At 46.7% G+C, this 19,922-nt stretch overlaps 1 protein-coding gene across 2 annotated transcripts; it reads right to left on the bottom strand.

The window, feature by feature from the left end:
• Window positions 1-2,858: 2,858 nt before the first annotated feature.
• On the bottom strand, window positions 2,859-10,172 carry LOC306834697 (crystallin J1B-like). 2 transcript variants are annotated; one of them, XM_079360784.1, is made up of 11 exons: window positions 10,122-10,172; window positions 8,557-8,632; window positions 7,689-7,755; window positions 4,650-4,829; window positions 4,456-4,554; window positions 4,160-4,252; window positions 3,928-4,084; window positions 3,734-3,849; window positions 3,568-3,645; window positions 3,330-3,469; window positions 2,859-3,181 (listed from the first exon to the last, which is right to left on the bottom strand). In XM_079360784.1, the coding sequence occupies exons 1-11, from the start codon at window positions 10,142-10,144 to the stop codon at window positions 3,077-3,079; spliced, it is 1,134 nt and encodes a 377-aa protein (XP_079216910.1). In that variant the 5' UTR covers window positions 10,145-10,172; the 3' UTR covers window positions 2,859-3,076. The 2 variants fall into 2 exon arrangements, with proteins under 2 accessions (XP_079216910.1, XP_079216909.1); XM_079360783.1 differs by having other exon boundaries at window positions 7,689-7,758; window positions 10,122-10,170.
• Window positions 10,173-19,922: the final 9,750 nt, after the last annotated feature.

The following is a 19,922-nucleotide window of genomic DNA, read 5'->3' as shown; positions in this document are numbered from 1 at the left end:
TTGGCCTTGCTGGTACAGTGAGGATGGTGCACGAGTTCGTGCCGCGTTTTGCCTGAGGACCTCACCCGTATCCTCCCCCAACTACACGCCTTGTTTTTTTTTGTTGTTGTTTGTGCCATGGACGGGAGGCACGTGTTCCGGGATGTTTTGGTGCCGTCTCAAGTGGTGCACCGGGACATGTTTTTTTTTGCCGACTTTGTGACTTTTCTGACTGACAGGCTGAGACCCTACACACTGCCATCGCCTGCTGATTCTTCAGGTAGCATCTCAGCTTCTCCCATCCATGCTCCCTCACTGCTGGAGGAGGGGTCGACACGTTGGAACCGGGGGCCTGAAGAACCTCTGGCTGATGGTGGCCTTGGGGCTGACTGTGTCTCATGTTGGCAGGACTGTGAATCAGCCAGTTTGTTTCAAAGACTTTACCAGTTATGAGTAATTTGTTTTGTTCACCTAAAAAAGTGTAAGATAATATGTGAGTGCTCTTAGTGAAGTGTTGTCTTGTTATAGCAGGCTGTATCAATGCCAATGGTGGGTCCAATTACCATTCCCTGTGTATCAGCTAAGTCTGGTGTACGATTTTGGGTTTGAGGGTGCGTACTGTGTTGATGCTGTGTTGTTATGTGAGGCAATTATTTGCTGTGATAATTGTGCTCTTGTACATGTTTCTTACGTTTATGCTGTTAATTTTTTTTGAAACGAGGACGTTTCTTTTCGGAGGGGGGGAAGTATGTAAGCTATTGTATTATGTTATGCGAGTTAGCTTTTATTTTGTAAAGGTTCAAGGAACGGAAGTGTGTGATTCGGGACCCGTGCGGGGTGCTCCCGCCGTGTGCGGCAATAAAGGAGCTGACGCATGTTCAACTTTATAAAGACTCCGTACTTCTTTATTTTATAGTTTTACAAGTTCAGGCATAGTCAACCCGCTCGGTTACACTAGCTTAGCCTGCTAATATGTTAGCTCGCTCATAACACTTTAAGCTATGACACATAAATCAAACTTTATTACTTACTGTAAAAACTTAAAGCTCCCTTAGAGTCCACAGGTCCGTGACATTAGTTTACTGCAGAAAAAACAGCTTTCACCAGCTCAAAAAAAGACGAAAAGACTGAACAGAGACTTCACGACGTAACTGCTTATTTACAAAGAGCGCTATGTAAGATCCGCAGCTGTCAATCATCGCCATGTGTGACGTAAAATCCCGTTTTTTAACCTCAAATAACTTATTTAAAACAAACTTCACAGAAAAATGAGCACTTGAACACCATGTAGGGTGATAATATCTAATGATCACAGCAGAGTTTAAGTCTGGAAAAAAATTATGTGACGAGTATTTTAACTTAACAGTTTGACCCAAGTCCCGTCTGTTATCATTGAGGAGGCGGGGCTTATGACCTATACTGCAGCCAGTCAGTAGGGGGAGCTCTAAAAATAAAAGCTTCACTCCACAAGGGACCTTGTCCCGTCCATTATTTTTACAGTCTATGGTCTGAAGCATGGAAACCAGTCTGAAGCATGGAAACCAGTCTGAAGCATCCATCACTGGTTAACAGGTTTAAGCTGTAAAGCAGAGCGAGGCCTGCAGCCCACACGCTGCATTCTTTACAGCGCGGCCTCTGCTTCCTGCTGGAGGAGCCTCTGAAGGTTCGTCTGCTTTAAACATGAGAACACAGAACACACTCTTTCATAAAGCTCCTCAGAGGGACGGCTAGAAGAGAGCAGCTGACTCTGCAGACTTTCCTGGGATGAGGAAACACAGACTGGTCTAAGAAGAAGAAACACAGACTGGTCTAAGAAGAAGAAGAAGAAACACAGACTGGTCTAAGAAGAAGAAACACAGACTGGTCTAAGAAGAAGAAACACAGACTGGTCTAAGAAGAAGAAGAAGAAACACAGACTGGTCTAAGAAGAAGAAGAAGAAACACAGACTGGTCTAAGAAGAAGAAACACAGACTGGTCTAAGAAGAAGAAACACAGACTGGTCTAAGAAGAAGAAACACAGACTGGTCTAAGAAGAAGAAACACAGACTGGTCTAAGAAGAAGAAGAAACACAGACTGGTCTAAGAAGAAGAGGAAACACAGACTGGTCTAAGAAGAAGAAGAGGAAACACAGACTGGTCTAAGAAGAAGAAGAAACACAGACTGGTCTAAGAAGAAGAGGAAACACAGACTGGTCTAAGAAGAAGAAGAGGAAACACAGACTGGTCTAAGAAGAAGAAGAAACACAGACTGGTCTAAGAAGAAGAAGAAACACAGACTGGTCTAAGAAGAAGAAGAGGAAACACAGACTGGTCTAAGAAGAAGAAGAAACACAGACTGGTCTAAGAAGAAGAAACACAGACTGGTCTAAGAAGAAGAAACACAGACTGGTCTAAGAAGAAGAAACACAGACTGGTCTAAGAAGAAGAAGAAACACAGACTGGTCTAAGAAGAAGAGGAAACACAGACTGGTCTAAGAAGAAGAAGAGGAAACACAGACTGGTCTAAGAAGAAGAGGAAACACAGACTGGTCTAAGAAGAAGAGGAAACACAGACTGGTCTAAGAAGAAGAGGAAACACAGACTGGTCTAAGAAGAAGAAGAAGAAGAAACACAGACTGGTCTAAGAAGAAGAGGAAACACAGACTGGTCTAAGAAGAAGAGGAAACACAGACTGGTCTAAGAAGAAGAGGAAACACAGACTGGTCTAAGAAGAAGAAGAAACACAGACTGGTCTAAGAAGAAGAGGAAACACAGACTGGTCTAAGAAGAAGAAGAAGAAGAAACACAGACTGGTCTAAGAAGAAGAGGAAACACAGACTGGTCTAAGAAGAAGAGGAAACACAGACTGGTCTAAGAAGAAGAGGACACAGAGACATGCTGGTGACATTAATCGTCTTTATTGAAGGCTGTTAGAGACGCTTCATGTCCTAAACTACAGAAACAAGTCGAGCTTCTCTCTCGGACACAACAGAAGGATTCAAGTTTCATTCAGTCAGAGACTTTAAAATGAGACTGTCATGAACTGTCATGTGCGACCTCTAAAAATAGACACTCCATGGAGTTTTGATGAAGGGGAGGATTCAGGGCAGAACTGGACTACGGCTGTTGGTGTTTCTGGACCACTTTCTCAGCGAGCTCCATCAGCAGAGGGAACCTGAGCGTCCTCTCCCTCCACGACTCGGGGACTCCCTGCAGACCGGTCTGAAAGAATCAAGATGATCTGTTTTACAAGACTGGACCAAGGACACACGGACATGTTGAAGCTCGAGCTGGGGATCGAACCCTCGACCTTCCCATGGAGAGCCACAGCCTGTTCCTCGCCTTTTCTGAATGTATCATCTTTCTGTACCTGAGCTCCGAAACACGCTCCTATGAAGGAGGCTCGGCTGGCGGTGCATCCCCCACGCCGCATCGTGTCCCTGACGGCCTCATCCAGCTGGGTCAGCGTCAGGACGGCGTGCAGCGCCCCCTGGAGTGCACCGGGCAGAGCTGCATGCAGAGTGAGATGTAGAGGGGATAAGGTCACATAGAGAGGATCTGATTCTGAAGAAGATTCTGCAGCATGAGTCAGCAGGTTCACCGCTCACCTCAGGTGTTTGTGAACACGGCAGGAATCAGCTGAGAGCTGCTCCTCCTCAGGTTCTCCTTCACCTGCTGGAGCTGAGCTGCAGCACAGAGAGACATGTTTCAGGTGAAAGACTTACGACCGGTCGGTTTTAGGATCTGTGTTCTGTAGACGGCGTGTTTCCTGACCACAGACAGCTCGGTCCAGATCCTGAGGGTTCTGTCTTTTCGGATCGTTCAGCTGAGACAGAACTTTATCCAGAGCGTCAGGATCGGGGCCGTTCAGGATGAAGAGCTCCAAAAGCCTTGAGAGGAAAGAGCCAGGTTAATATCCGCGCTACTTCCTGTCAGAACATGTCGTGATGAAGACTTTCTAAAACGACCTCGCAGCAGCTAGCGTCACAGCCACACACATGTCGTTGTTCTGGGTCACTCTGACGGCTCGCTCCACCTTCTCCAACATCTCAGGCCGACCTGCAAACATGGCGACCACCGGAGCCAGCTTAGTGACGCCGTCCATCTGACAGTCCACGTCGCAGCCTGAAACACACAGACAGGTGAGGACGGCAGGAAACATCCGGAGGTTTGGTGCAGCTCTGGATCTGTGCTGTTTACCCGTTTCTTCTTTTCCAGCGTCCACATTTCTGAAGAAAGCTTTCAGGCTGCTGTTTCTCCACGGGCCGGGGAGGGGGAGGACGACTTTAGGGCCTGACGGGGGAGACACACAGGTGATGACCTTTTTAATCCTCAGACTCACCCTGATGATGTACAGATGTGATAAATGAGAAGGATAGACTCGCTGAGCAGCTCTTCTGGTTTCACTGTCAGGCATAACGGCGTGCTCAGCTGATTTTACCCAGCGTTCTCCTGTGATGATTTTAACCACTCTGTGTTTTGAACAAGTGCAGTACCTCCTTTTTTCCTGTAGGGGTCATTCAGAGGCATATCGTAAACGGTTCCTGGGCCGAAGAATTCGTAGAAACGTTTGGTCAAATCTTCAACGTCCACATCTGCAAACACAACACAAGCCGTTATCTGTACAAATTAGCTTAGCTTAAGCATAAATAATGCGTTTTCGCCTACGAATCCGTCAGTCTGTCGTTACCTCCACAGGCGCTTAGAGACTGGAGCAGGACAAACGCCTGGTCCCCGTAACACGTCTGCTCGCCCGTCGTCCGGCTGTAAAAAGGATTCGCCGACTGAGGACGAAACTCAGGACTTGGCTCCAGATCAGACAGAACCTCTTTGAGACGATCCGGATCATATATCCAGTGCATGGGCTGGGCTGAGAGGGACGGACACACACACACACACACACGCTCAAACTAGGATCAATGTTGGAGATGCTTTTGAATCATGGAGAGAGGTTAGAACGCAGAAAGCTTTACAGACCCATGCAGAGCTGGCTAAACACTGAAGCTACAGTGTCTCTACATGCAGAGCTGGCTAAACACTGAAGCTACAGTGTCTCTACATGCAGAGCTGGCTAAACACTGAAGCTACAGTGTCCACCACATGCAGAGCTGGCTAAACACTGAAGCTACAGTGTCCACCACATGCAGAGCTGGCTAAACACTGAAGCTACAGTGTCTCTACATGCAGAGCTGGCTAAACACTGAAGCTACAGTGTCCACCACATGCAGAGCTGGCTAAACACTGAAGCTACAGCGTCCACCACATGCAGAGCTGGCTAAACACTGAAGCTACAGTGTCCACCCCATGCAGAGCTGGCTAAACACTGAAGCTACAGTGTCCACCACATGCAGAGCTGGCTAAACACTGAAGCTACAGTGTCTCTACATGCAGAGCTGGCTAAACACTGAAGCTACAGTGTCCACCACATGCAGAGCTGGCTAAACACTGAAGCTACAGTGTCTCTACATGCAGAGCTGGCTAAACACTGAAGCTACAGTGTCCACCACATGCAGAGCTGGCTAAACACTGAAGCTACAGTGTCTCTACATGCAGAGCTGGCTAAACACTGAAGCTACAGTGTCCACCACATGCAGAGCTGGCTAAACACTGAAGCTACAGTGTCTCTACATGCAGAGCTGGCTAAACACTGAAGCTACAGTGTCCACCACATGCAGAGCTGGCTAAACACTGAAGCTACAGCGTCCACCACATGCAGAGCTGGCTAAACACTGAAGCTACAGTGTCCACCCCATGCAGAGCTGGCTAAACACTGAAGCTACAGTGTCCACCCCATGCAGAGCTGGCTAAACACTGAAGCTACAGTGTCCACCACATGCAGAGCTGGCTAAACACTGAAGCTACAGTGTCTCTACATGCAGAGCTGGCTAAACACTGAAGCTACAGTGTCCACCACATGCAGAGCTGGCTAAACACTGAAGCTACAGTGTCCACCACATGCTGAGCTGGCCAAACACTGAAGTTACAGTGTCCACCACATGCAGAGCTGGCTAAACACTGAAGCTACAGTGTCCACCACATGCTGAGCTGGCTAAACACTGAAGCTACAGTGTCCACCACATGCAGAGCTGGCTAAACACTGAAGCTACAGTGTCCACCACATGCTGAGCTGGCTAAACACTGAAGCTCCAGTGTCCACCACATGCTGAGCTGGCTAAACACTGAAGCTACAGTGTCCACCACATGCTGACCTGTGTGAGAGGAGGGGGGGAGACAGCTCTCTGTGATGATCAGAGTTTAGACTGCAGTACTCATTTTAAACACAAGGGGGCGGAGCTACAGACTGACAGAGAACTAAGTCAGTATAAACTCTTTGGGCCTGATTTACTAAACGTGTGCAAACGTGATACCAGCATCTAAAAGCATGTTATCTGATGTGCTAACAGCGTGCAGAGAGGAAGGAGTCTTTATATGAGTAAAACAACTCGTATTGTTCATTTAGTATGTTTGTCTTAATGGATATGTAATATGAGGTGTCAGCGTGTAAAATACTGGGAGGAGAAAATGTAAAGAAGTTAAATTAGTCCACAGTGTGATTCATCAAGTCAGGTAAAAACTGCTGTGATTGTGACGTGTCTGAATTTAACATGTTTGACAGGAAGGTGCTGATCCAGGAGTTCAGGGTTAAACACAACAGGCTGCAGGTAGCAGGAGACACGGGCTCAATAAAAGAAGAGTAAATATCGTTTTTGTTCCCCTCACACACGTTAACGTGTTTCAATGACAGAAACATAAATGGGATGCTTTTTTGATTTTGCTTCAATCATTTTTAACAAAGAGAAACAGCATGATTAAAGTAATATAACTGAACATTCACAGCCTGCATTCTGAAGAACTGCAGCGTTCACATTTATGTCGTCCTGCTTCCTTCTTCTCATCAACATTACATTTTAAACTGAGTATTTCCTTTTCCTCATGTTGCACGTCTCTCTGGTCTCCTTTAGCAAACACACACAGCGCTGCTGCACAAAGGTCCGATCAGTGCGCCTCAGCGTCTGAGCCACAGCTCTGACTTCCTGCACAACGTGCGACAATTCATTCACAACATGAAGAAAAGAGAGGCAGCTTTTAATTTCATGGTTTTCTAATAAGACAAATGTTATTTTTGTTATATTCAGATTTATCTGCTATAACTCTAAAATCCTGGACCTTCATTCGTCTCCCACTAATATCCATTTTGCACTCAGTCGTCCTGTTTTCCATCCAAACTCTCCGTGATGTAAACCAGTAGAACACGTTAAAGCCTGTCTGAAATACTACCGCCTCCACACGGTTTGACCTGTTATCATTCACACACGTGTTCTTAGTAGATCATCCACAAAACTCTCTTTAGGAGTGAACACACACTTTAGCACTCTTTAATTAGTAAATCAGGCCCGTAGTTTATTATTTTATACACCTTCATTAATGTTAGTGGTGATAGAGCTTCTCCTTTGTGTTTCTGCCACCAGCATGCACGCTGCTGTGACATCATCATGGCGTCTGCTCCTTACTGATCGACAGACTCAAGTTAAAGAAACGTCTGAACTCTATCAGCGCGTGCAGATGTGTCTCCTGGACGCTGATAAGGATTCTGTGCAACACGTCAGGCACTCCCTTAAACATGACAGTGATATAAGAGCGCTGTGTGAGTCCACTCAGAGAGCTCCGTGAGAGCTCCAAACATGCAGAGAGACTTAAGCTGCTGTGATAAGTGTTCCCTTTATCTCACCTGCTGCATCTGCTACTGCGGCGCCGATAACGGCCCCAACGGCTCTGTCCGCGACGGTCATCGACGACTGCTGTCAGAAAACACGAGAAAATAATGAGAGCGTGAAACAAGGCTTTAAATGACGTGATAGTTACAGAGAAAAAGACTTTAAATCTTTGAAAAGCTGAACTGTAACGATTCTGTCTTTAATCAGAAACAGACCCGACACTCACCGTGTGCACAACACATCCCACTCACACCTTTACACACTCACACCTTTACACACTCACACCTTTACACCTTTACACACTCACACCTTTACACCTTTACACACTCACACCTTTACACCTTTACACACTCACACCTTTACACCTTTACACACTCACACCTTTACACCTTTACACACTCACACCTTTACACCTTTACACACTCACACCTTTACACTTTTACACACTCACACCTTTACACACTCACACCTTTACACCTTTACACACTCACACCTTTACACCTTTACACACTCACACCTTTACACTTTTACACACTCACACCTTTACACTTTTACACACTCACACCTTTACACTTTTACACACTCACACCTTTACACACTCACACCTTTACACTTTTACACACTCACACCTTTATACCTTTACACACTCACACCTTTACACACTCACACCTTTACACCTTTACACACTCACACCTTTACACACTCACACCTTTACACCTTTACACACCGACACCTTTACACTTTTACACACTCACACCTTTACACCTTTACACACTCACACACCGACACCTTTACACTTTTACACACTCACACCTTTACACCTTTACACCTTTGCACCTTTGCACCTTTACACAAACAAACTTCACTGACTTGTCGCCTTACCTCCATCCTCGTCCTCACCCTCCAGCCGTCACTCTCAGTCTGTTTGTTTGTGTGTAGGGGACGAAGCAGCAGCTCGCTGAGATAAGAAAACACCAATGAGAAGCCGACTGGACCATGAGGTCACAGAGAATCTGGGTCTTCTGCAACCTCCTTAGTCCCCGCCCCTTTCTGAAAAAACACTTCAGAACGGAGTACAGACAGTTCAGTAGTCTGAACCCTCGTGGTCGTACACCTTCGTGGTCGTTCAGCAGACTGAACCCTCGTGGTCGTTCAGCGGCCTGAACCCCCGTGGTCGTTCAGCGGCCTGAACATGTCAGTATGGATGCTAACTTCACATCTTCGTGCCGTGTGGATCGGATGAGTCCTTCTGGGAAATGCAGTGTATTTTTTTCTTTTTTTCTTTTTTTTTTAAGATTTATTTTTGGCCTTTATTGATAGTGAGAGGAAAGTGGATAGAGTCGGAAACAGGGAGAGAGCAGGGAGAGACATGCGGGAGATGGGCCACAGGCCGGACGCGAACCCAGGCCGCCCGTGCGAGGAACAAAGCCTCGCTATATGGGACGCGCGCGCTGCCGCTGCGCCACCGGCGCCCCAGGAAATGCAGTGTATTTAAACTCCCACAATGCTTTGCCAAATTAATCGTAAAAGGTGACTTTACAAATCAAAACAAAGAGATGTGGCTAGTTCTGTTAGCGTGCCTTTCAAACATGAAGTTATAAGTTATAATAAATAAATATTGTTTCCATGTAATGTGAAGTTTCCTGAGACGCAAATCCTATCGGTATCAGTAACACGAGGCGGACTAAAGACGCAGGGATTAAAGCAAAAAAAACCGTTTTGACTGAAAAATGATTCGGCATGCCCAACCCGCATGGTGTGCATTATATAGTGCTTTAACAGCCACTACATCCAAAGTGGTTTCCCGGCTCAAGCGGCTGCCACATAGGACACCTATAAATCAGAAGCTCACAGAACCAATTGCCTAAACTTCAGCATCAATGACAGAAACAAAAACATTTTCAGGTTGGTCAGAACGGATCAACATTGTTTTCTCCTACTAATTTACATTGGTAAATTAGCAGCCTTGTGTTTAGCATCTGCAGCATGGCGTGCTACCATTTCTTGCCATTGCCACCATAAGGGATTTTTTTTTATGGCAAATCACGCACATACACACACACCTGACAAAGTCATCTTTTTGCACCATGTGCGAGACGGCTTTCCATCCTCCCTGCGTCGTCTAACCAAGCCCATCTCCATTTGTTTTTATCGTCCTGTCGATTTGGCCAGTGTCAGCGCCCTCTTCAGCAAACAACGCCTCCATGCTGTCATTAGGCTCAGTCAAGTTAGCTGGGAAAGTTTTACGAACTACGCGTGCTGAATCCAAACAAACAACAAATCAAAACGGGAAACGCCCCACAATATTCTACCGTAAACATTACAGTAGAATAACGAAATGTCTACTGCTACACTGGAGATGACACATTCAACTGCTGAGTCTGCCTACGAGGCGACTGCAGAACGACAAAATGTCAACATGAAAAGCAGGACATTTTTTAACTCACCCTACAAACTGATCTTTATCCATGGCCCAACCATATCCATATCAGGTCTGTAGTAGAGCTGCAGCTATCGAATAATTTAGTAATCGAGTATTCTATCGAATATCCAGATCGATTAATCGAGTAATCGAATAAAATCATACTTAATTAAGGTTTAACTCGTCTCAGGTCGTCCCTACCATGGTAACGCCTGCTTGTTACAACCAACCACCTCTGCTCTACAGCTGCTGACACTCACCATATTACTGACAGGGTCCATAATTCACTTTCTGATTCACTGGTCAAGGCGGCAGGTAAATGAAACATACAGGCCAAACATGTTTTAATGGCTGAAATAACAAATAGTGTTTTGTGTAGCCTACACATCTGTTACTGTACATTTAATAGAGAAAGCATTATGTTCTGTTGAATCAATCACACAATCAATCATTTTGACCCCCCCCCCCCCGCATTAACATTACAGACTAAAAACTAAAATCCATCAGAGAATAATAAATTATTCTTCCACAAACAAGTTCTGTCTTGATTTAGCTTTGACAACATCAGACATTTAATATAATCAGCCTGTATATTGTTAAAAGTGTATCTCTGTCTGCTCCTGCAGCGCGTGCATTCAGCACGCTCACAGACTACAGAGACCACAGACGTGTCTATGACAGAGACTGTGAGAGGACGCTGCTATCGTTACGTTAGCTGAAACTACAGAGACCATAGACGTGTCTATGACAGAGACTGTGAGAGGACGCTGCTATCGTTACGTTAGCTGAAACTACAGAGACCATAGACGCGTCTATGACACAGACTGTGAGAGGACGTTGCTATCGTTACGTTAGCTGAGACTACAGAGACCATAGAAGTGTCTATGACACAGACTGTGAGAGGACGTTGCTATCGTTACGTTAGCTGAGACTACAGAGACCATAGACGTGTCTATGACAGAGACTGTGAGAGGACGTTGCTATCGTTACGTTAGCTGAGACTACAGAGACCATAGACGTGTCTATGACAGAGACTGTGAGAGGACGCTGCTATCGTTACGTTAGCTGAGACTACAGAGACCATAGACGTGTCTATGACAGAGACTGTGAGAGGACGTTGCTATCGTTACGTTAGCTGAGACTACAGAAACCAGAGACGTGTCTATGACACAGACTGTGAGAGGACGTTGCTATCGTTACGTTAGCTGAGACTACAGAGACCAGAGACGTGTCTATGACACAGACTGTGAGAGGACGTTGCTATCGTTATGTTAGCTGAGACTACAGAGACCATAGACGTGTCTATGACACAGACTGTGAGAGGACGTTGCTATCGTTACGTTAGCTGAGACTACAGAGACCATAGATGCGTCTATGACAGAGACTGTGAGGACGCTGCTATCGTTACGTTAGCTGAGACTACAGAGACCATAGACGCGTCTATGACAGAGACTGTGAGAGGACGCTGCTATCGTTACGTTAGCTGAGACTACAGAGACCATAGACGTGTCTATGACAGAGACTGTGAGGACGTTGCTATCGTTACGTTAGCTGAGACTACAGAGACCATAGACGTGTCTATGACAGAGACTGAGAGGACGTTGCTATCGTTACGTTAGCTGAGACTACAGAGACGCGTCTATGACAGAGACTGTGAGGACGTTGCTATCGTTACGTTAGCTGAGACTACAGAGACCATAGACGTGTCTATGACAGAGACTGTGAGAGGACGTTGCTATCGTTACGTTAGCTGAGACTACAGAGACCATAGACGTGTCTATGACAGAGACCGTGAGAGGACGCTGCTATCGTTACGTTAGCTGAGACTACAGAGACCATAGACGTGTCTATGACAGAGACCGTGAGAGGACACTGCTATCGTTACGTTAGCTGAGACTACAGAGACCATAGACGTGTCTATGACAGAGACCGTGAGAGGACGCTGCTATCGTTACGTTAGTTGAGACTACAGAGACCATAGACGTGTCTATGACAGAGACTGTGAGGACGTTGCTATCATTACGTTAGCTGCAGACACGGAGAGAGTGAACGGAGAAAAGCCGTTTGACCGGATCACGTGTTCCAGACTGGCTCGTATGGATCACGGATCAACTGTGTGCTGACTAAAAGTTAAAAGGGGCGCACCGTGCTCGTGTGTGTGTGTGTGTGTGTGTGTGTGTGTGTGTGTGTGTGTGTGTGTGTGTGTGTATAAGAGTCAGAGTGCAGCAGAGAGAGGAGCAGGTAGCTGCAGCTACATTAAACATGTTTTATACTCATAGCATAGTTTTGATGACACAAAAAAAACAAAACAACAACACTTAGAGGCCAGAAAAAAATCCTCTATGAATGTTTGTAGTGGAATTATTCGAGGAATCGTTTCAGCTCTAATCTGTATCCACACAGCTATTGCTTTTGAGTTAGGCCTACCACAGATATGAGTTACTGCTGTATCACGATGTAAACAGGCTTGACGTTCAGCGCTCCGTTCTCACAGGGGCGGACTCTGTTTCTGATTGGTTGCTTACATTGGTTTGTAAGCCATAGACTGTATGACAGCTGAAACGCACGGACACCAGGCACGTGGATTCACACTGCAAACGATTGATTGTTTCCTTGTGTTTACTTCAGTCTTTAGTGTTTCCCTGTGTCCTCCTACCTGTAACTTTACTTCCTGTGTTGTGTTTTAAGTCTAGTCTTCAGTATTTCCTGTTTTATTTTGTAATATCTGGTTTATGTTGTGTGTCAGTGTCAGGTTTTACTTTGTACTCATCCTCAGTGTTCTGGTCTTGTGTTCTTTGTTCCTTGTGTTTCCCACCTTGTTCATTTCCCTCATTAGTCTCACCTGTGTCTTTAGTCTCACCTGTGTCTTCAGACTCACCTGTGTCCTTAGTCTCACCAGTGTCTTTAGTCTCACCTGTGTCTTCAGACTCACCTGTGTCCTTAGTCTCACCAGTGTCTTCAGTCTCACCTGTGTCTTCAGTCTCACCTGTGTCTTTAGTGTCACCTGTGTCTTCAGTCTCACCTGTGTCTTCAGTCTCACCTGTGTCTGATTAGTCTCACCTGTGTCTTCAGTCTCACCTGTGTCTGATTAGTCTCACCTGTGTCTTTAGTCTCACCTGTGTCTTCAGTCTCACCTGTGTCATTAGTCTCACCCGTGTCTTCAGTCTCACCCGTGTCTTCAGTCTCACCTGTGTCTTCAGTCTCACCTGTGTCATTAGTCTCACCTGTGTCTATAGTCTCACCCGTGTCTTCAGTCTCACCTGTGTCTTCAGTCTCACCTGTGTCTTTAGTCTCACCTGTGTCTTTAGTCTCACCTGTGTCTGATTAGTCTCACCTGTGTCTTTAGTCTCACCTGTGTCTTCAGTCTCACCTGTGTCTTTAGTCTCACCTGTGTCTTCAGTCTCACCTCTGTCTTTAGTCTCACCTGTGTCTTTAGTCTCACCTGTGTCTTCAGTCTCACCTGTGTCTTCAGTCTCATGTCTTCAGTCTCACCTGTGTCTTCTGTCTCACCTGTGTCTTCAGTCTCACCTGTGTTTTCAGTCTCATGTCTTCAGTCTCACCTGTGTCTTCTGTCTCAACTGTGTCTTCAGTCTCACCTGTGTCTTCAGTCTCACCTGTGTCTTTAGTCTCACATGTGTCTTCAGTCTTACCTGTGTCTTTAGTCTCACCTGTGTCTTCAGTCTCACCTGTGTCTTCAGTCTCACTTGTGTCTGATTAGTCTCACCTGTGTCTTCAGTCTCACCTGTGTCTTCAGTCTCACCTGTGTCTTTAGTCTCACCTGTGTCTTCAGTCTCACCTGTGTCTTCAGTCTCACCTGTGTCTGATTAGTCTCACCTGTGTCTTCAGTCTCACCTGTGTCTGATTAGTCTCACCTGTGCCTTCAGTCTCACCTGTGTCTTCAGTCTCACCTGTGTCTGATTAGTCTCACCTGTGTCTTCAGTCTCACCTGTGTCTTTTGTCTCACCTGTGTCTTCAGTCTCACCTGTGTCTTCAGTCTCACCTGTCTTTGGTCTCACCTGTGTCATTAGTCTCACCTGTGTCTTCAGTCTCACCTGTGTCTTCAGTCTCACCTGTGTCTTTAGTCTCACCTGTGTCTTCAGTCTCACCTGTCTGATTAGTCTCACCTGTGTCTTTAGTCTCACCTGTGTCTTCAGTCTCACCTGTGTCTTCAGTCTCATGTCTTCAGTCTCACCTGTGTCTTCTGTCTCACCTGTGTCTTCAGTCTCACCTGTGTCTTTAGTCTCACATGTGTCTTCAGTCTCATGCCTTCAGTCTCACCTGTGTCTTCAGTCTCACCTGTGTCTTCTGTCTCAGCTGTGTCTTTTGTCTCACCTGTGTCTTCAGTCTCACCTGTGTCTTCAGTCTCACTTGTGTCTGATTAGTCTCACCTGTGTCTTCAGTCTCACCTGTGTCTTCAGTCTTACCTGTGTCTTTAGTCTCACCTGTGTCTTCAGTCTCACCTGTGTCTTCAGTCTCACCTGTGTCTGATTAGTCTCACCTGTGCCTTCAGTCTCACCTGTGTCTTCAGTCTCACCTGTGTCTTCAGTCTCACCTGTGTCTGATTAGTCTCACCTGTGTCTTTAGTCTCACCTGTGTCTGATTAGTCTCACCTGTGTCTTTAGTCTCACCTGTGTCTGATTAGTCTCACCTGTGTCTTTAGTCTCACCTGTGTCTGATTAGTCTCACCTGTCTTTAGTCTCACCTGTGCCTTCAGTCTCACCTGTGTCTGATTAGTCTCACCTGTGTCTTTAGTCTCACCTGTGTCTGATTAGTCTCACCTGTGTCTTCAGTCTCACCTGTGTCTGATTAGTCTCACCTGTCTTTAGTCTCACCTGTGTCTGATTAGTCTCACCTGTGTCTTCAGTCTCACCTGTGTCTGATTAGTCTCACCTGTCTTTAGTCTCACCTGTGCCTTCAGTCTCACCTGTGTCTTCAGTCTCACCTGTGTCCTCAGTCTCACCTGTGTCTTTAGGCGTTTGTAAAAACGAATATCCTGCCCCCTCCGTCTAGAAAACAAACTTACATACACACAACCTCGTTTTTAGAAAAGCCTTCATTCACACGTAACAGCAGAAGTTTTTAAGCACATTCATAAGCATGCCAGACCTTTAGGTGGCAGCAGTTCCCCACATCCTATCCAATCAGAGTAAGCTTCCGTCTCTCCACGTCACTTAGATAAAATAAGCATCCTTTGTCACATCCCCGGGTTAAGGGTTTAGTTTATTTCCTCATGTATCATGTCTTGTGTTTTACTTGTTCTTGTCCTCTTGGTCTTGTGCTCTTTGTTCCTTGTTTCCCTCCTGTCTGACTACCTGATGTGTCTCACCTGTGTCTTGTTAGCTCCACCCCCTTTCAGTATATAATGTCTATGTTTTCCCCTCACTCCTTGCCAGTTTGTTTTGTCTCTATGTCTCTTGTCTCTTCGTAGCGTTACCGGTATTCTTCTGTCTTGTTTCTGATCCAACCCGGTTGTGTTCTTTGACTTTTGATTCCTGCCTGCTGTTTTTGTACCTCTGCCTGGATTGACTGACTTCCGTGTATCGAACCCTGCTTGCAATAACTGGATTTTTTAAACTGCCTTTTGCCCTAGGAGTCGTGCGTTTGGGTCTCTTCCTCTGTCTGTGACATCCTTAACGTCGCCCTTTGCCTGTCGTCCTGAACATGCAGCAGAAAAAAGCGCCTGGACAAAAAACAGCACTTAACCCGTTGTGAGGGTGTCCAGACTGTTTCTGAATGTAAACACAGGCAGTGACGTTATGAAAAATAAAACCCTGGTTATTGACGTCCACATGCAAACGCATAAACCGAGAATTCACAAATCTTCACTTCGGTCGGAGGTTTTTAAAAGCTTCGTTTTTGATGCCGTAAATCTTTGTTTTCGTGTGGATGCTACGTGTGGACGCAGCCTCAGTCTCTGTCTTTGTTACGTGTCAGCTCGTTGTAGTTTGTTGTAGTTTGCCTGTCGTCAGTCTGTGAGCTTCTTGTCCAGTCTGAGCCGGTCGTTTGTTTCCCTTTGGTCCCTGGATTTACTTTGTTTTAGTGTTTCAGTGAGTTTGGTCGCCTTCCCTGCTTTCTGCCCGAACCTCATGACAGACGACCTCCAGCGCCGCAGGTCTGCTGTCAGACTGTGGAGGCCTCCTCATGGGGCCCGGATAGATCCTGGACAGGATCATCGAGGACTCTGTGCTCGTCTGCCACTCCGTCGCTCAGCTGATCCCTGCTCATCCCCTGCAGGGCTCCACTTATCCCCGACCTCTGACTCCCAGGAAAACCCGCCATCGATTTCTCCCCGGACTTCCTGAACGAGGCGAGCAGAGAGCAGGGCGGGTCAGTCAGTCGATAGCAGTCAGAAAACATTGAATTAAAGCTGCTAGCTCTGTGACAGAGAGGAGAGGAGAGGAGGAGAGGAGAGGAGAGGACAGGAGAGGAGAGGAGGTTTTGGTTTTCAAAATCCCTTTAATGAACCGTTGCAAAAATTACTGTACAACAATAACAAAAACCGTCAAATCAGAAAAAAAACAACAACAAAGAAAATTACTTCAATCATACATGTATAGTGAATAGAACCCCCCCAACAGCCCACATTTCACCAAAAGTCCACAAGTTGTCCGTCATCTTATAATAGGCATGTTCCACCCTGAGCTTAGCTTTTAACCCTCCAGAACTGACAGCGGCTCCACGCTGCCCAGAGACCGATTCTTACGAGTCAGCCAAATGGCCAACTTAGCAGAACCAGACAAGAAGTTTATCAGCGTGTGCTCACTCTTCCTCCGTGCACAGTACTTTGGACCAAAGATGAACAGACTGAAGGAGAACACCTCCTCGAACCCTTGAACCCACCTTTTTAAAACTCCAAACAGTGCTGATAGTCGGGGGCATTGTACAAACAAGTGAATCAAAGTCTCAGTCTGACCACAAAAAAGACACTGGTCTCCCACCCCTGGATCCAGGTGCGCTCTGTATCTGTTCGTAGCTATTGCCCCATGTACGACCCTCCACTGGAGGTCTGCTGTCCACTTTTCAACGGGCATCTTGTACAGGGACCTCCAGCTGCCTTTCGGGGAAACACCTCTGCCAAAAAACTCGGCCCACCTCGACTCTTTCTGGCCGGACAAAGAGTTCAGGTTCAAAACCTTCACGCAGACGTGGTAGAGTGGTTTCTTCCCCAGCTCCTTAAAAGTGTCCAGCTGAGGGGTTGTGAAAGACAGCAGCTGCCCCCCTCCTTCCTGCCACTCCCCCACTGCTGGGGTGATGAGCAGACGCGGGAAGCTGTACTCCCCCTTTTCTGTCCATTGGTCCCACAGAGTTCGGTCCGCTACAAACAGTCTCAGGCTTTGTGGCAGGGCGGCACAGACTTCCTTCACCACCCTGTTGATGAGCCTGACAGAGGTGATGTTGCTCCTCGCTCTCAGATTGTCCACAGATGTAATCGTCATTTTCATGAGGTGGCCCAGTTTGGTGCAGCCAGCTTGTCTGAGGCTGGCACGTAGACTGGCGGACTGCAACGCCTGACTCGGCAGAAAGTCATTAAAAAACAAAGGTTCCTCAAACAACCACATGCCGGGTCTTTCAGAAGAGGTTCGTGCAATCTTAAAAACCCGCCATGCCTGCAACACAGAGCTGTAAAAACTTGTAAGTCCAGTATAATCCACCTTCTCCTGCTCCAAAAGGAAAAGCTGTTTGTCATACTCCAACCGCCCAGCTCTCCTCAGCAACAGTCGAGCTGTATCAGTTCACCCGTGCAGATGAGGCCTTTTCGTACAGGGACAGGGCGTCCTGCAAACATTTAACATCCTGGCTTGTAATAAAGATGTTAACGTCATCCGCATAGGCGGATACAGTCAGGGGCTGATCAGGATCCACAGACCCGGGTAAAGAGAGACCACTGAGATGGTCCCTCAGCCTACACAGCAGAGGATCAATGGCAAAGCTGTAGAGCTGACCTGAAACTGGACAGCCTTGCCTGATTCCACGCTGCACGGGGACGGGTCGACTCAGCCCGGCCCCCGTCTTCACCAAACACTGAGCTCCACTGTACAGAATGCTAATCCAAGACAGAAAGCTATCCCCAAAACCAAAAGCCCTGAGAGTAGAGAACAGGTAAGAGTGGTCAACTTTATCAAACGCCTTCTCCTGATCCAGACATACAATACCAAAATCAACATTATTAAAAGACCTACAAACATCAATAACATCTCGGATGAGGAAAATGTTGTCCATAATTGTCCTGTCAGGCACACAGTATGTTTGATCTGTGTGCACGATCATACCCAAGGAAGACTTCAGTCTGTTTGACAGGGCTCTGGAGAGTATTTTATAATCTGTGCAGAGGAGGGCCACTGGCCTCCAGTTCTTAAGTAAGGCCAGGTCCCCCTTCTTGGGCAGCAGGGACAGTACCGCTCGTTGACAGGAGACAGGAAGAGATCCTGTTTTAAAACACTCCATAAAAACAGCGTGCAAATCAGGTCCAAGAATATTCCAGAAACGTTTAAAAAAGTCAGCAGAGAGACCGTCAATCCCAGGTGCCCGTCCTGAAGCCAACTGGTTCACAGCAGCAGTCAGCTCCTCCAAAGTCAGCTCATAGTCCAGTACAGCTTTCTCCTCCGGGCTGAGCTGAGGAAGCCCCTCCAGCAGCTCCTCCCGACTCTCCATGTCGCACTGCTCCGCCCCGAAGAGTTCAGCATAGAAATCCACGGCATGGCTCCTGATCTCGTCCAGGCTCGTGGTCACCCTTCCTCCTGGAAGCTTCAGGCAGGTCATCTGCTTCCTTTGTGCCACCGACCTCTCCAGATTAAAGAAGAAAGACGTCGGGGCATCCATGTCTTTGAGCTGAAGGAAGCGAGACCTGACAAGCGCTCCCTTCACTCTTTCCTGCAGGAGGGAGCTCAACTCGGACTTCTTGTCCTGCAGCAGCCGACCCACAGCAGGGTCAGAGTCTCTATTTAGCCCTTTCTCAATGTTCTTCATGCTGATCTCAAGCTCCTGAACCGCTGCCTTGATTTTAGCAATTGAATGGGAGGTGTACTGTTGGCAAAAAACACAAATTTGTGTCTTCCCAACCTCCCACCACTGTTTCAATGAGCTACAACTGCTTTTCTTCCCTTTCCATTGCTGCCAGAAGTGCTGAAAGCCCTGGCAGAAGGTCCTGCAGTAATTTATTGTTAAAAAACCAGTGAGACTTAACTCTCTTCCCTGGCGAACTGACCAAGTCTATGGTGACTAGATGGTGGTCGGTGAAGCCAACTGGGGAGATCTTGCTGTGAGTCCTGGTGATAATTGATCAGCTCGTTTTTCAACAAGGCATAGAAACTCACTCTTGCTGGTCCTTCATTTGGGGCATAAACATTAACAAAAGAAAACACAGAACCTTCTATCTGAGCTTTAACCACCAGCAGTCGACCCTTCACCACTTCAGTAGATGACAGAACTGTTGCAGTCGGTCTAAACAGAACAGCCACTCCTGCACTGAGACTGGTGCCATGGCTCAGGGTATGTGAGCCCTCCCACCATAACCCCCAGTCTACCTCATCTGCTGGATTAGTGTGAGTCTCTTGCAGAAAAAGCACATCTAACCTTTTCTGAGAAGCTACTTCAGAAATTGAAGCTCTTTTCTGTCTGTCCCTCCCACCATTAATATTCAAAGACCCTATTTTAAGGTTCTGCATAGAAAGATGTGAGAAGATTAACAAGCACAGAGAAACAATCAAAGGACAGTGAAGAGAAGAAAACACCAAGTGGTACATGATCATTTTGTTTTCCTGCTGTTTCTAACAGGTCTGACAATTCTCTTTCCTTTTGCTTTCCTCAGAGTGGTGATGTGCTTCTT

The sequence above is a fragment of the Symphodus melops genome (genome assembly GCF_947650265.1).
Source record: "Symphodus melops genome assembly, chromosome: 14".
In the NCBI taxonomy this organism is placed as follows: Eukaryota; Metazoa; Chordata; class Actinopteri; order Labriformes; family Labridae; genus Symphodus; species Symphodus melops.
Note: the sequence above shows the minus strand (reverse complement) of the source record. Positions and strands in the feature narration are given on the sequence as shown.